The 16,950-nt window shown below is 36.2% G+C and overlaps 3 protein-coding genes across 3 annotated transcripts; all 3 read left to right on the top strand.

The window, feature by feature from the left end:
• Positions 1 to 239: 239 nt before the first annotated feature.
• LOC137741043 (uncharacterized) lies at positions 240 to 2,738 on the top strand. The gene is made up of 4 exons (XM_068480850.2): positions 240 to 497; positions 621 to 869; positions 989 to 1,208; positions 1,302 to 2,738. Exons 2-4 carry the CDS (start codon positions 624 to 626, stop codon positions 2,282 to 2,284), a joined length of 1,449 nt encoding a protein of 482 aa, XP_068336951.2. The 5' UTR covers positions 240 to 497; positions 621 to 623; the 3' UTR covers positions 2,285 to 2,738.
• Positions 2,739 to 7,179: 4,441 nt separating this feature from the next.
• On the top strand, positions 7,180 to 9,848 carry LOC137739752 (glycerophosphodiester phosphodiesterase GDPD1, chloroplastic). The gene is made up of 7 exons (XM_068479447.2): positions 7,180 to 7,525; positions 7,617 to 7,798; positions 8,312 to 8,371; positions 8,473 to 8,754; positions 8,868 to 8,963; positions 9,061 to 9,257; positions 9,365 to 9,848. Exons 1-7 carry the CDS (start codon positions 7,429 to 7,431, stop codon positions 9,606 to 9,608), a joined length of 1,158 nt encoding a protein of 385 aa, XP_068335548.2. The 5' UTR covers positions 7,180 to 7,428; the 3' UTR covers positions 9,609 to 9,848.
• Positions 9,849 to 13,826: 3,978 nt separating this feature from the next.
• Positions 13,827 to 15,599, top strand: LOC137739916 (NAC domain-containing protein 83). The gene is made up of 2 exons (XM_068479662.2): positions 13,827 to 14,498; positions 14,717 to 15,599. The coding sequence occupies exons 1-2, from the start codon at positions 14,312 to 14,314 to the stop codon at positions 15,319 to 15,321; spliced, it is 792 nt and encodes a 263-aa protein (XP_068335763.2). The 5' UTR covers positions 13,827 to 14,311; the 3' UTR covers positions 15,322 to 15,599.
• The last annotated feature ends 1,351 nt before the right edge of the window (positions 15,600 to 16,950 follow it).

The raw sequence follows: 16,950 nt of genomic DNA, 5'->3' as shown, positions 1-16,950 counted from the left end.
AAAAGATTTGATTTTAATTAATAAGACAGTAAATAATCCTGTACACTTCCCTCGTCGGTAAAAAAAATCTCAAAAAGTTTGAATTAAATAATGAGACGGAAGGTGAAGTGAGGAAGGAAAATTAATAAAAATAATTTGAAAATTTTGAATTTTAATGGTATAGATAAAATAAAGGTTGAAATGAATAGTACTAAAATTAATATTTTAATGTAAAAATATAATTTTTCGTTAAAATAAACAATACCATAACTATTTCATTCCTAAACCTAAAGAGGAGCCAAGAGTAATTAAAGCTTCACCAATGCATTTCGTTTTCAGTCTTTCTTCTTCTTCTCTTCTCCACCTCTTCTCTCCCAGAAGACAATTACTATTAGATGCTTTTGTCCTCAGAGACAGCCAATGTAGGACTGACTGAGAAATCTTCTGTTCACTCACAACTGTTTTGTTGGTTGTCTTTCACTCGTGATACCTCTAAAGGCTCCCGCTTTTAATTACATGTAAGTTTCTCAACTATTTTAATGAGCATTTTTTGTATTTTTTGCCATTTGAATTGGTGGTTTTTTCTTCTAATTATGTTTTGTGGGAGGTTTGATGGTTTTATGGATGTGTGTGCTTTGAAGGAGATGTATAAGAACCAGCTGCAGGAGCTCGCACAGAGAAGCTGTTTCAACCTCCCTTCCTATGCCTGCACCAGAGAAGGACCCGATCATGCGCCGAGATTCAAAGCTTCCGTCAACTTTAACGGCGAGATCTTCCAAAGCCCGGCTTACTGCACCACACTGAGACAGGCGGAGCATGCTGCTGCAGAAGTTGCCCTCAATAAACTCTCCACCAGAGGCCCTTCCAGGTCTCTCACGGCCAGAGTTCTCGTAAGTTCATTACTTTCTTTAACAACTACCAAAAGCCTCTCTGTTTTTAAAGTTACGTTTAAATTTTAATTAGTTAGCAAGTTTTTTGCTTGAATTTTATGTTATATGCATATGTGAAGGATGAAACTGGAATTTACAAAAACCTCCTTCAAGAAACGGCTCACAGAGCTGGGCTGAAGCTCCCTGTGTACACCACTGTAAGATCAGGCCCCGGCCACGTCCCGGTTTTTACGTGTACCGTGGAGCTTGCCGGCATGAATTTTACCGGCGAACCGGCCAAAACCAAAAAGCAAGCAGAGAAGAATGCTGCAATTGCAGCCTGGTCTGCCCTGAAAAGAAGTATGTTTGTTCTCTGCATATTCTGTTTTAATTGTGTTTTGAATAGCATTATGCAATTGCTTCATGAAATTTAATATCTTTGTGCAATTCCAGACCTGGGTTTTTTCGCAAACAAAGAAGCAGAAGAAGAGCAGGCAGTTGTGACAAGGCTGCTCTCAAATTTTAGACCCAAAGATGATAACAACGACAATAATAATAGCAAGCAATTTATGAGGAGGAGGGATCCAATTCAAGCAAGGAGAAGAATGGTCAGATCATCGTCGTCGTTGTCATCGTCATCATCTTCGTCCAGTAGTAGTATTAGCTCTCTACAGAATCAAAACCGGAGGCTGATAGATCTGTTAACAGATTTGGTTCCACAAGTTTCAACAGTTCAAAAGCAGAACACCTTTGCATCTCTTCTTCCTCCACCTCCTCCTCGAACCGCCTCGAAGATTTTGCCACCAACTACAATGCTCAACAAAGACAAGTCCCCTTCCTACCCGCCGTTATCCAATTATAGGCCAATCCCGGTACAAGTGAATGCGAGGGGAGGTTCACAAGTTATCCAACCTCCATTGGAAGAGCACCAAAGGGATGAGGAAGAATGGCTTGGTATTGGAACGGAGGGTGCTAGTGGTTCAAATTCAAGTGGTATGTTTGGTTCAGGTTCTCCATACAGGCAATTTCCTGTGTCCAATGCCGGAAAGTTTGGCACTTTTGAATTGTCCGGTCCAATTAAGGCCGCGCCCAGTGTCAAGATTTCAGAAAGACGGACTAGTGGATTCCACATGTATAGTGGAGGGTTAAGTCCTCACAGGAATATTGCACCTGCGGTTCAAATGAGATCGGTGATCCCAGTTTGTGCAGCACCACCAGCACCGGTGAGACCCTCCTCACCAACAAAAGTGATGGCAATGAAGGGCATTTCTTCAGAAGCAGGCTTAAGTTTAAGTGCTTCTACTAATTCATCATCATCAGGCAGCTCAAAGTCGAAGATGCACGAGTCAAGTTCAAGTTCCACTCGGCAGCTGGATTCCGAGTTCAACAAGCTGCGGTTCGGAGGAGGCAACAAAGACGGTAATAAGATTATATAAACCATAATTAAAAGTTAATGTCTTTTTACTTGGATGGAAATTAAGCAGCGGGGATGACATGTTATTACATGCATGCTGGAATTTTTGGATGATGGGAATATCTCATATAATATTTCACCTTTGGCATGAATCAATTAAATACAGCCCAGTGACTGGCGGACTGGCCACAGAGAGAGAGAGAGAGAGAGAGTAATAAATGAGAGATGGAAGAGGTAGGTTGCAGTTGCAGAGGATAAGAGAGAGAGGAGAGAGAGGAGAGAGAGAGAGAGAGAGAAGGTAGATGGGGGGAGCAATGAAGGCAGCCTGAAGAGGGCCAACAGACACTTGCAGCAATTAATTTAGCCCTTGAAATATTTAATGCTTCTGTCTTCGCCATTAATGCTCACTTCTTCAACTTCTTCGTCTCAGTCCCCTCCTCAGAAAGAGAGAGGCAAACAGCTTTTTCTTCATCTTATCTTCTTCTTTCCATTGCGTATTGTTTGTTTATTTAATTCAATAGCCTCTCCTCCTCACCAGAAGAAGAATTTATATGAAATCGGTTCATCATCACGTAGCATTCGAATCCAATAGGGCATTAACATGTGGAGAAATATTTAGTTATTTACATACAGCACTTCATAATCTCATCAGTAGATGAAAACATCGAAAGATAAATTCGTTTTATATAATTTGCTCTTCATCAATATTATAATAATGTGTGGAATTAAAATCACCACATCTGCCTTGGGAGAGCTAGTATTAATTAGAGCTTATGATATTTTGAATGAATGAGAGAGCAGTAGCCGTTGTGTTGTGTTGTGTTGGTGTCATTGGAGTTGTACAGTTGCCAGTGCACATACCATTCGCTTCAGCTCTGTAATAGCTCATACCAAAAACCAAAGGCTAAGTATTTTTGTTTTGGTGACGGTAATTTTCGGTTTGGTATTTACAGAAATATAGAGACAAAAGTGATAGTGTCACGAAAATGACACGAAAAAATTAGGTTTCCAGTGATTTCTAAGGTTTGAAAAATATTTTAATGAGAACATGAAAAATAAGTTAAAATGATTATTAAGGAATTTTAAAAAGACGGAAATTGAATTGACAAGATTTTTTTTTTTAGAATTTATGAATTTTCTTGTTTTATTAACTTAAAATAACAATATAATTGAATACAAAATACAATATAATTGAATACAAAATTTGTTATTTTTAAGGTTTCAATCATAAAAATCGGGAAATAACACTTATTTACATGAAATTTGAACTTGGGAATTGGAGGTCTCAAATTTCAAATTTTTTTTCACGTGGAAATTATAAATTCATATGCTTATGAATCCAAACAAAAAAATTAATGCATATCAATTTATAAATCCTGATTTTTATTTAAATTTTAAATTTATTTCCCTGGTCTAAAGATAGTATAAGTGATTTCCGAGTTTTAGAAAAGCTCCAGCATGTCCAAATGATATTTTAAAAGCTTTATAGGGCACCGAACAAGAAAAACGAAATGAGAAAATTACGTCAAGATTCTAGTACGTACTAACGTCGTCGAATTGGAACTGGGTAGTTTGCTAACAGATTCAATCGGTTTCCTTTCGGTCTTTGGATTTTCTGAACCTAGTGAGCCCAATCAGCTGAGAACACAACACAAGGTTTAGCTGGGCTAGGCTATTCTACAGCTCCAATTCGACCCAAAGAAAAGCCCAATGAAAGCATGAGGAAACGCCTTCTACTCTTAGAACATGTATGGAGAAGGACTTGAATGGAACAGATTTATCGTTATTAGTTTTGCAAACAAATAATACAAGGGAAGAGTTATTGGTACTTTAAAAATCTCATTTTACATTCTTCATAAGTTTATTTTTCTTTTATAATATAAAAAGTTTGAAGTGTATAACGAGGTTTTTGAAATGCTAATAACAATTCCCATAATACAATGTTATGTATAAATTTTTCTTCACATGCATTATTGAATTGGGACAAAATTTGGCACCATTCCTCTTGGAGGAATAGGTTTCTACATGTATTCCAACTCCTAATTATTTTATTTTGTAATTTTAATCAGATGTTTATGTATATATGTCAACCATATTTATAAAGGAAAGAATGACACCTTAAATATGAAGAACATTATAAAAGGAATGCATTATTCTCTTAAATAATCAAAGTGACAATTATTATTTTTTAACAAAACGATAGTATCTTTATTAGGGGAAGTGAGCTAAGCTTCACAATGAGTTGATAATAATGTGGTTCAAATTCGTCTTTAATGATAATCAAAACTAATATCTTTAACTTACAAGTGAAAAGGAATATCAGTATATTGTAATACTTATGTTTGTGAGTGAAATCAAATTTGTGAAATGATCACGGATCATATTACGATGCGCTTTTTTTTTTATAGGAAAAAGTGCGAGCTAGCTAGAAGCTGGTATTTCTCAAGGGAACTGGATCCTCACCTGAGCTCAGGATGGGGATTCTCATAAGCAACCTATCTGGGCTATTCAAATATGATCTAACGGTTGCAATTATTGTAACTTTTAGAAAAATCTTTTATTTGAAACCGTTGGATTAAATTTCAACGATCCGGATGAGCTGATCTAAAGAATCCCCATTTAGAGCCAAAGAGAGGATCCAGTTCCTTTCTCAAGCACGTTTCTCCGACATGCATGATGATGGAATCTGACTCATTAAAGTGAAGAAAATGCGGTAATAATTTAAGCATGTAATATGAGAGAGGTAGTGCCACATTGGAATTCCATAACCTAATTAATTAAAATCCGAAACAAGACAAATCAAAGGATAGATTTCCGCAGAAAAATAAAGTACGATCAGATGAGATGGGAGAAAGAAAGAAAGAAATTGGCTTCGTCAATCGCTCCCAATGGCCACTGTAACTTCCGATGACAAATGGCACCAGATTCGCTTTGCCTTAGTCACCATGCAACTCATAGTAAACTTGTGATAGTGTCCGCTAATTATTAATGGGTTGATTAGGCCTCAAACTTCATACTCAAACTACCTCTTTTCTATTCCTTTCATTTCCCCCTTTATTTGTAATCTGTATGCGTGCATATTCGGTAAAGACGGGAGCGCACACATGCTTACGTGTGCGTGTGTGTATATACATCAGGGTTATGTGCGAAAGTGAATTGAATGCCCTAAAAAGTACTAAGAATTTTATTTTTTTTGTTCAAATAAATAATTTTAGTTTTCAATTAAATTTCTATAAATTCTAATAGCACAAACAAATTTAACAAATCAACATGTGGAAAGGTGGCGTATTGTTTTTTCTTAACTATTTAGAGGGTCAGGGTTCGAATTTTCATGTTAATGTGTGAAATTTTTATATTATTTTGTGAAAACTTGTGCATTTAATAAAAATAAACTAAAAAGATGATGAAGACGAGTTTCAAACCCATTTCCTAGGCCACTATAAAGAAGCAATAATACCACTTGCGCTAAAATTTAAGTTTGTAATATTCTATACATACTACCGTATATACGTAAATGCATGCAAATTTAAAAAGTCGGGGGCCCTGTGCGTTAGTACCTATTGCACCCCCTCAAGACCCGCACTGATATATAATAAAGAATAACTTACACGGCACATATACACTGTCATTATAACGTTTCATTCTAATAATAGAATAACAGGTCAAGAAAATTGTATCATAAGTATGAAACATCAAGGTATGAGAGAGGGGCATAGTTTGAGAAAAGCTAGATGGCCTGGCAAATTTTGGAAATGTTGAACGCAAACCTAAATGGCAACGTCTATAGTGTGGATTGATTGGAGATACTGAACGCATTTTTAGTTAGTCCCGTTTTACAAAAGACATGAACAAATGTGGATGGTTGCTGGCACCACCTGTTGAGATGAGATTGCATGTATGTTGTTGGTTGGGGAAGCTGTATTATTGGGCTCGTTCTTATTAGGTTTATCTTATAATACGAGGGCTACACATCATGCATCTTCACCCTTATCATTGAGAGATTAATACTGATTTTGTCAATGGTTCAATATCGATATCGTTTTTCAACTTAATTTCTAGCTGACTCAACAATAGTTGAGTTTTTTCTTACAAAAATTGGATGTAATTAGGAACAGAATCGTGCAATTATAAATTGTAAATTGTTCAATGTAATGTACGACTCCTATCGCCTAGAAAAAGATTGTAATTTAGATGAATCCAATACAATATATGATGAATCTCATAAAAAATAATACAAGAAGGCTTTGACGTTAGCGTGCCGTCAGTTGAGAAAAAGCAAACAGAAACCATGGCAACGTACACGGGAGCTCTAATGAGAAGACGTGGAAGCATGCATACAATACAACCATACCTTCGCACCTAGCGGCGTCAGAGACCAGGCACTTTCGCACCACACTCTCGCTACCCTAAGCGGCGGAGCTTATCTCTTGGCGCTCTATGCTTTTATATTTTCATTTCGTAAAACAAAAATCAAATTTTATTTCTGTTCTGACCGTAGAAAATAACAATATTAGTTTTTTTTTTTTTTTTTTTGACAAAACAATATTAGTTTCATATTCGCGTCATCTTCCAGACTCCCCTGATTTCCAGAAGGTGAAAAATCAAACAAATGACACGTGGAAATCAGGTCCTTGCACCATCATTGTAAATTTTTTTTTCTTTTCTAAAGAAAACTAATAAAAATAATTTGAAAACATTGAGTTTTAATGATAAGTACAAAATAAATGATAAAATAAAAAGTACCATAATTGATGTTTTAATATAAAAATATAATTTTTCGTTAAAATAAACAATATTAAGAATTTTTTGTTAAAATTTTATTTTTACTACACAGAAAATTAGAACTGTTCACGGTTGACCAACGTGAAAATACGCTGGATGAATTAAGGGAATTAAAAAAAAAAACCAATAGCGCGCGGGATATTTGGTGAAAAGGGGGTAGGAATAATGGAATATCCAGAGCATATGAGAAGATGAGAGGGGGAATATGCTGCGGACAAAACCCCTCCACAGTGGGAGCAGGATTCCTCCGCCTTTCCTCCTCCAAAATAAATACCTCGTCCTCCTCCTTCCCACACTCGTCCTTCCATCAACGTATTACACAACTCTTTCGCTTCCCAGCATCCTCTCTCGTCTCCCTTGTCTTTTTGTTTAATCTTAAACATTATGGCTCTCAAGGCCGTCCACGTCTCCGACGTCCCGAATCTCGATCTGGTGCCGAAAAATGCTTCTATGGCGCTCTACTCCGCCCGCTTCGCCAAAGGTATAATCTTTGATTAATTAGTCCTCTAATTGTTTATCAACTTCTCATTAAATTAAGAAGGTTGTTAATTTGAATAATATTGTGTTTATAGGTGCGGAGATGAATCGGGCTGCACCGAGGATACCCAGGTTTCTAGTGATCGGACACAGAGGGAACGGAATGAACGTGCTACAGTCGTCCGATCGGAGAATGAGAGCCATTAAAGAGAACTCCATCATGTCCTTCAACGCCGCCGCCAGATTCCCTATCGATTTCGTCGAATTCGATGTTCAGGTGAGGCCTTAATCTCTTTGTGTAATCTCTTTTCTCAGTTCAATCAAACCAACGGTCCCAATGTGGGGGTGCTTTTTGGGTATATCATTTTTTATTTGAGTGAATTTGCCGAAACTTTGAACCCGACCTGCATTTTTTTGTCGCCGCGTACGCGGATTTTTTGTCGGCATCTGCATGAGAAAGAGGTTTGATTTTTTTGGGTCGATCTGTAGTGAAATCCGGTTCTGGGTTTTAGGGTATTTCTGTAATTTCGGCTATTTTTCTATTTTTGGTGAATTTCCTGGATGGGGTTTAATGAGCTACTAAATCAAGATCAAGTCTTTTGTTTTTCTGTTTCCGGAAACTCGTCTTGAGTTTGAAATGTTACTGATTATCTCCTTTTCTGCATTTTTTTCTTCCTTAATCTTTGGAAATTGGATTAAAAAGAATGGAGGTGGATGAAGAAGAAAAAAAAGAGAAAAAGTAAGGGATAAAAAAAAACTGAAACAGGAAAGTGATGGTGGCTTTTTGTAGGTAACCAAAGATGACTGTCCGGTCATTTTCCACGACGATTTCATCCTCTCCGAAGAAAATGTAAGCCTTATTTCTCCACCCTCCATTTGCTTTTTACTCTTCGTTTTATGATCATCTAGTAATTAATTTTCAACTTACAAGTTAAATTTTGGTCTCATCAGGGGACTGTGTTTCAGAGGAGAATTAACGAACTGAGTCTGTCCGAATTCCTAAATTATGGTCCGCAAAGAGAGCCAGGGAAGGAAGGAAAGACATTATTGAGGAAAACCAAAGATGGTAAAATAGTAAAATGGGATGTCGAAAATGATGACCCTCTCTGCACGCTCCAAGAGGCATTTGAGCAGGTCGATCCATCTCTCGGCTTCAACATCGAGCTGAAATTCGATGATAACATTGTTTACCAGGACGACTATCTCTTCCGCGTCCTTCAGTCCGTCTTGCAAGTACGTCCATCGATCATTGTGTTTCTATATTTGTATCCAAGTTTAAATCCGAGGTGCTAATTGTTTGTTTCGATATTGCTTGTGCTCATCTGGGATATAATTTTGTGGAACAGGTGGTGTTTGAGTGTGGCAGAGATAGGCCGATCATTTTCTCAAGCTTCCAACCTGATGCCGCCCTCTTGGTTAAAAAGTTGCAGAACACCTACCCTGTAAGCACTTTTGTCATGTATAATTTACTTTTGAATGCGATCAATGTTAAATGTAACGAGTTACTAATTATTGTGCTGAATGAATTGATGATGGCAGGTCTTTTTCTTAACAAATGGTGGGACTCAGCTTTACTATGATGTGCGAAGGAATTCTTTGGAGGAGGCGATAAAACTGTGTTTCGAGGGTGGTTTACATGGTATTGTGTCGGAGGTTAAAGGCGTGTTCAGAAATCCCGGGGCGGTAACCAAGATCAAAGAGGCCAAGCTTTCACTCCTAACTTACGGCAAATTGAAGTAAGCTTGCGGCATTCTGTTTGCCTAATGAATTTGAGATAAAGAGTTGAATTTCAAAAATTATGAAGGAAAGTAAATTGATCATAGAATTTTTGATGAAATTGCAGCAATGTGCCGGAAGCAGTTTACATGCAATACCTAATGGGGATCGAGGGAGTGATAGTGGATTTTGTGAAAGAGATCACGGAGGCGGTGTCGGATATGATTAAGCCGTTAGGTGGGGCGGAGGAAGACGGGGAGAAGCGTTTGTTGGAAGCAGACGGGCCAACGCAGGTGAAATCAAAGCCGGAGTTCTCAGAGAGGGAGCTTTCTTTTCTATTGAAGCTGATTCCGGAGTTGATACAGCTTTGAGATTGTTTTCAAGATTTTGTTTTCTCCTTTGTAAAATTAAAGTAGGGGGCATAAGCATATGCATACTCATCATTCAGGTTGTGGAGGTTGTCGCATCAGGATATCTGCAGTATTGTTGTACATATAATTTAGTTCCTTGAGAGTCACAAATCCTATACACATGAGTTGTGCGCTCCTCCATATGTATCTCAGAACAGAAAGTTTTATGTTAATTAGTTGAGCATCAGCTGTTTGTTTTCATCTTCTACTCTCTTCTCTGTCTCTTAATCTGTCTAGCTCTCACTACTCTAGTTCAGAAGTTAAAAAGGATAGCAACGCTTCGGGTTGGATGCGAAAATGCTACATCCATTCCCATAACTACGAAAATCAACTGTATTCATAACCACAAATTAACTATCGGGGATTGTTAGCCATACCCATTTTGAGTAACAGATATCTTATTGATTAACGGTTATATCTATTTTCGTCAATACAAAATATATATTTGTTTGGTTGATGCGTGATAATTTAGTAGATATTAATTGTCATTAAATATTTTATGTATAAATGATTCAATGAACGAATCTTGTCGAATATAAAAATAAAACCACTGAATCTAAAACATTAATGATTTGGCTGATCTTTGATATCTTCTATAAGCACCATTGAATTCTTATTGATTTTGATTCAAAACTTTTGAACCTTCCCACAAAATGCAACTCACACAATGCAACATCTATATTCTCAAGGTTTTCAAACCAAAAATTGATACTCAAACACGGACCGGACCAAACCGAATCGAGCAGTTCGGTTTTTAAGGTTTTGAAACCGAATTGTAACTTAAAAAAAAAGGGTTTGGTTTTGGTTCTTAATATCTAATACCGAACCAAATTGCAAAAAAAAAATAAAAATAAAAAATAAAAAATTAGGCTTTTTAAAGTTTATAACAATTAATGTAATTTATGTGTTTATGTTTTTGTGTTGTGTAGTGTTGACCAATTCGAATTTAAGCATCGCCTCTTTTATTTTTAATCTACAATCACAACAAGAAGCTCCAAGGCAATCTCAGGTTTATAGTTCACAAGGTTTAATGGTTTCTCATCCATTGGTTTTACTTTCACAAAGTCCAAAGTCTTCCTAAGTATTGCATTCTCAAGCTCATTCATAAGCTCAAAGGCCTCATAAACCTTCGAAGATTAAGTCTCCAAAAGGAAAGGGAACAAGAAAGGGTTAAACAATCAAATTTTTAAAGTAGTGACTTAAATTGAAACACCAACATTTTTTTTGTTGAATTGCATGAAACCAAAACCAAATCAATGCCTATCGAAACCAAAACCCTTTGAAACCGAACAGAACCAAAACCAAATGATTTGGTTCCAATAGGATGTCATCATGTGCAGGGTTACTTCCTAACACTATGGTCGGTCACCTCCTCCTATAAATACCTCTATGTACCGAATCTTGGTGTTTTTTTTTTGCTACGCATACAAGCCCAAAACAATCATTCCTTTAAGATAAACTAACTTAGGCATCAGAGATCCATTGGCCAAACCTTCTCTCCTCCCCCACCTCGCGGGTGAGTGCGTCTTCGGTTTTTTTATTAGAGGTGTTGATTGTTTTGTAGTACAAATTCGTCAAGATTGAAGACAACGGATTTTTGCTACCACATAATACAATCACCATCATAACGGTTAGGTGGTGATTGTATTAACAACATATATTCATAAGAATTATATCTGATCGTCAGATGATAATTTTACTAAATACATATAAATATTGTGGCAAATCCTCTAATTGCATGAGTGAATTAACATAAATGAACCTGGGTTTTTTTTTTGTTAGAATTGATCTAAACTGTTGCATCCCGATCATACTCCGGGCTTTGTGACGTGCCTTTAGCCCAATCTTAAACTTGAGGTTTTATACATGCGTACATTATTTAATTTATTTTGTTGGAAAGAGCATATTCTCCAAAGACAAATATTATTGAAGTGGGAAATGCCCTTCTCAAGTTGTATGGATGATGAATGGGATGCGCTATTTACAAACTTTTAATACTTCTCACATATTTCTTGTTAAATTCTATCATTTGTTATTTTTCTATTCATTTAATCTGACGATTGGAAAAAAAAACAAAAAATATGTGACAATTATTGAAATGAACCATGGAATTGGATCCTTTCCTGAGCACAAACTCCGGATCCTCCTGACCAGCCCACGTGAGCCGTTGGATTTTAATCTAACGGTTATAATTATTGTAACTTTTAAAGAGATTTCCTGTTTGTAAACTTTAAATCAAAATCTAACGGTTCACGTGTGCTGGTCAGAAAGATCCTGAGCTTGTGCTCAGGAGAAAAGCTCAGAAGAGGATCTAATTCCATGAACCACAAAATTGCAGGTAAGAATCCTTCTACTATTTAGGCATCAATTTTACTGTATAAATTGCCTTTTTAGATGGATCGCTACCAACTGTTAAGTCCTAGAGTTATACGCAAACAGCTGGGATTAGGTTCTTGAAAGAAGAAAATGAATTAATTAATCCAAAGTTTAATTGACAAGGGTAGTAATTAATGGGCATCTCCGCATCCACATGATAACGAATCTCACTGCAGCACAATGTGTATGTCAATTTTCGAGACAAGACCACACTGCAGGGCACAAGGTGGAGCACATTTAATAATGTGGCCTCTGCTCTCCCAATATCTGTACATTCTCATCCTTTTTATTTGTGCGGTTATAATTAAATCATGTCAATATTTTATATCATTATTATTTTTTATTTTATTATCTTTATAAATAAATTAATATAAAATATTGATGTGGCTTAACTGTGACTGCATAAAATAAGAAATGGATGAGAGTATATAGGAACTGGGAGAATGGAGAAGTCGGGTCCTTTAATAATATGTTTTCTTCAACTAGTGTTTTAAGCAAACACACGCATCTCCCTAAGACATATTTAGGGTCTGGTGTTCTTCAAACTTTCAACTTCGAGGCCATTTGTTATCTCTGATGAATCGTGTAGTTGTGTTTGAAAACTTTTTAGAAAAATGTTAAAGGAGATTTTTAAAAGTGTAATTTTTTATGAATTCTTGTCCTCTTATATTTTTACTATAATATTTTATAATGTAGTATGAAAATTAATATTAAACTATGATGTAACAGATAACCACACTTTTTAAAAAGTCTTCTTAATGTTTCTCCTTATCTCATCCCTCAACCCAAAATTCATCACGGATGGTCGCTATGAGTTTGATTTTCCTAAAAGGTCCAAAACTCCAAAAACACTATTCACCATAGAAATCACTATTCCAGATGCAATTTGCCAATTTGAGATGCAAAACTGATAGGGGCTCGGTTTTAATTGGATAATAATTTTTACGTACCTTATTTTACTTTTCACATATTTTTTAAAATTTTTAATATTCATATGCTCTTCCATCCTTTTGTCTTTACCTTACAAGTAAGTATTGAATAAAAGCAAATAAATATTAAAAATTAAAACGATGCGTGAGAGGTAAAATTTGGAATATGTAAAAATGGCTCTTAATTTCCCATTTATGTTAGGTAGCAATTTGGTTAAAACAAAACTATTTCCTCAAAACCTAAACTGATTATAGTTTATATCTTGATGGAAATGATGTTATATATAATGCTGTCAAATCTTCTAATATATACACCTCCAATTCTTTAAATCAATAATTACTAGAAACGTACTTTGCAAGAAATCATGAAAATATAAGGTTAATCAAATATATTTGCGAAATGTACAGTTTATATAGATTTTCTGTAGCCACAAGGAGAGTAAGGACAACAACCACAAAGTAGGAAAGTCAAGGAATATAATTAGCTAGGTTAGAACAAGAGAGTTCGTATTTAAGTAGGTGACTGGTGAACGAGACCAAAACAACATATAAATTATAAAAAATTATAAAAATAAGGGATTTGCATCGTCTCAGGATCCTGAGCTTACTGAGCAAATAACATGTACCGTTAGATTTTGATCAAACAGCTATAATTATTATAATTTTGAAAGAGCTCCTTATTTGTAGCCATTGGATAAAAAATCCAACGATCTATATGAATTGCTCAGTAGGCTCAGGATTCAAATCCAAAAAAAAAGTCCCCCATACATGTCAGATTCAGGACACAACGTGTCACACGCGGGGCTTAGCTAACAGTGTTTTAACTTTTCAGTAACTAGGAAGAAAAGCATGCTTATTGACCAAAAGCTAGGTAATTAGTCCTCACACGGTTGTGGACACAAAGACCCGTCAAAATAAAGCAGCAACCCAATCCTTTCCCGAGTCAAGGAAGGAGAAGAGCTTCCGAGTGAGACTACGAGTCAAGAGTTTCCTGGCACTGCACTGCAGCCACTACCCCTCTCTATTTATTAAAACGACACCTCTAGGTCTGTCTATGTATCTATATATATGTGTTGATTTCCTCACTCTCGAATCTGCAACTGCAAGCACACAACCGGCAGGCTTGCCAGCTGCCGCCCAACTCTTCTCCTTTTGCCTTTAACTTTTGAATCAACTTCCACACATGCCATTAATTTCCTAGCTCTCTCCATCTCTCTCTTGTCGTTGCAGTTGCCCAACACTAACATATGTTCCTCCTCTCCCACACAACTAATTGCTTCTGCTTCAATTAAACTAAACCAAGCTGAATCGTTCACCAGATATTAGATTAATTAATCCATCATATATATAGATAGAGAGATGGAAAATATTAGAGAAAACTATGTTATAAATGGAGGAGTGAAGATGCCAGTTGGGTACCGGTTTCGTCCCACGGATGAGGAGCTGGTGATTCACTACTTAATGAGGAAGGTTCATGCCGCCCCATTGCCTGCTTCCATCATTCCAGAGTTCGATGTCTTCGAAACTCATCCCTGGGGCTTGCCAGGTTAGTTTTGTTCATGCTTTTTTTTATTACTGATCTTGTTTTTCTCTCTGCAGACTTCATCCTTTAGTTTATTCATGTTTAAATGATATAAAAGAACATGGATGAGCATAAATCATTGGAAGTGTGTGGAAATCACTTTTCTTTTAATATCGGAGTTTTATTCAAATTATAAAGCAAGGCTAGCTAGCTAATTGGTTCATCGTTATTGGGTTGTGCAGGTGATGTTAGGGAAAAAAGGTATTTCTTTTACAATGAAAATATGAATAAGAATGTTGGCATCAACAGCAGGAGAGCTGCTGGATGTGGGTACTGGAAGCCTTTTGGCAAAAAGAAGCAGATTGTTAATAATTCTGAATCCAATGAAGCCGTTGGGATCCGGAAGACGTTGGTTTTCTGTGAAAGGAAGCGCCGCCGTTGCCGCCACCACCACCAGAGGAGTACTGATACTACCACTCAAACTCGATGGCTCATGCATGAATACCGCCTGTTGGCTTCTCAAGCAAATCCAACCCAGGTTTTGGAAAAGGAATCCGGGAACTGGGTGGTCTGTCGCATATTTCAGAAAAAGAGAAGGCCTACTCAAAGAACATCAGATGATATGGGGGTCGTTTCTCAACGCTCATCAAACTGCAACAAGACTCGGAGATTAATGGGGGATTATATCTCTGCAGATGATCATTCACGACGTTCGGATCCTGATCTTACAACACTTTCTTCCCCATCATGCTCGAGTGACATCACTCGTGAGTTCTCTTCCAATGACAATGGTGAGCTAGACGATGATCAGGAGGGACACAGTGTTAGCATGCGGATTAATATTTAGCTATGTTATTATATTGATCACATTAATCTTGTTTTGTTTAAGATCAGTAGTACTATCACGATAGATTTGGTTAAGCTTCCTTAATTCTGTGTAATTCATCATGTAATCCAACTCTTGCGCAACAAATTAAATGAGAATGGCCACTAGCACCAAGAGGCAAAAGGAAGAGGCATTCATATTGTTGTACCCTTCAATTTTGCAAGGCTCAATTATGAGTACGAGCATTTGATAATTGTGTTCTTAAAGAAATTTTAAATGGAACGTTATAGGTTCAATAACTTTCCGTCTTAACTTTAACCACAAGAAAACTTCAGTTATTGATTTTAATGACCTATATATAATAGGATGAGAATTGTTATTAACATTCTAAAAATTTCATTCTAAAAAGACGTTATTAGTGGTTATTGCCAACCGTTTCTTATAGTATTTATTGGTTTAATTGATCAAAACCACCATGTATAACCATAGTGAGAGGAAAATAAAGTGGTGAAATGCAAAGATGGCATATGATTAGTTTCTGAGTAAATCTGGAGGTAGTTTTTCTCTTTTCTTATCAAAAGGGGCAAATGATTTCTGAGACAAAAAGATGACCCAATTGAATTGGGTATATCTATCCATCAATATAATGTGATGATGGTTAATGGTTTTATTCATGTAAGAGTACATAAATTACTAAGAAAGCAACAAAGTTTGCTGCACCAGAAAAAGGAATCCAAAGACACATAGGAAAAGGATAAGAGGTTTTAGTCTTGGTCCTTTTGGTTCTGGGCATAAATGAAAGAAGGTTCTTTTTATAGTTCTATATTATCTAATCTAATCATGGCACGTAAATATAAAATAATCAGAAATATGTTGGTGGTGGCAGAGAGCACATGTGGGGTGGGGGAAGTCGCAGACTCGCACCCTTCTTTTTCTATATAATTCATAACTTAATACCCCATCCATAATATACAAGTAATTAAATGCCTCGCCCTATGGAACCTAGCTCGATGACTTTTTCGTTTTTTTTATAGCATTTTTAAAGAAGATGTCAAAATATACATATCAGTTATAACAGTAAAAAAAAATCATACTAATACTTTTTACTTGAAGTATCAAATTCTATGTGGTGATGACATGGATTGGCAGCAAAGGAAATTACTATCAAATTTGACAGCTATTTCTGCTGTGCTGTGAGATAAGTTTATTTTTGCTGCTTCATGTTTTCAAATTTTCTTCATCCAAAACTGTGAAAATAAGCTGTTTTTAAATGTTTACCAAACATTTTTTAAGCTCACATTTTTTTTATACCTACTTTTTATAAAAAAAAATTTCAATACCAAACCAGTACTTAGTCCCTAATATATACAACAATTGGAATTTAAAAATGAACAAGATTCTGTCTTGTTCAATCATGTATACGATCGATGATTAATTATATTGTTTAATTGATTATCACGTAATTAAAGAAGGGTGTTGGTTGTGTTGGGGAAGGGAACATAACATTGCACAAAATGTTTTTTATGTACTTCCAGAGTTAGGATAACGCAACCTCTCATGCGAGCTTGAGGATAAGATTCCTGCTATTTATTCCTACAGCCTTTATCTTATTGATTATTAAGATTTTAGTTTACCGTCAAAACCCATTGA

This window comes from Pyrus communis, chromosome 9 (genome assembly GCF_041283825.1).
Source record: "Pyrus communis isolate YQ-2024b chromosome 9, ASM4128382v1, whole genome shotgun sequence".
Taxonomy (NCBI): domain Eukaryota; kingdom Viridiplantae; phylum Streptophyta; class Magnoliopsida; order Rosales; family Rosaceae; genus Pyrus; species Pyrus communis.
Note: the sequence above shows the minus strand (reverse complement) of the source record. Positions and strands in the feature narration are given on the sequence as shown.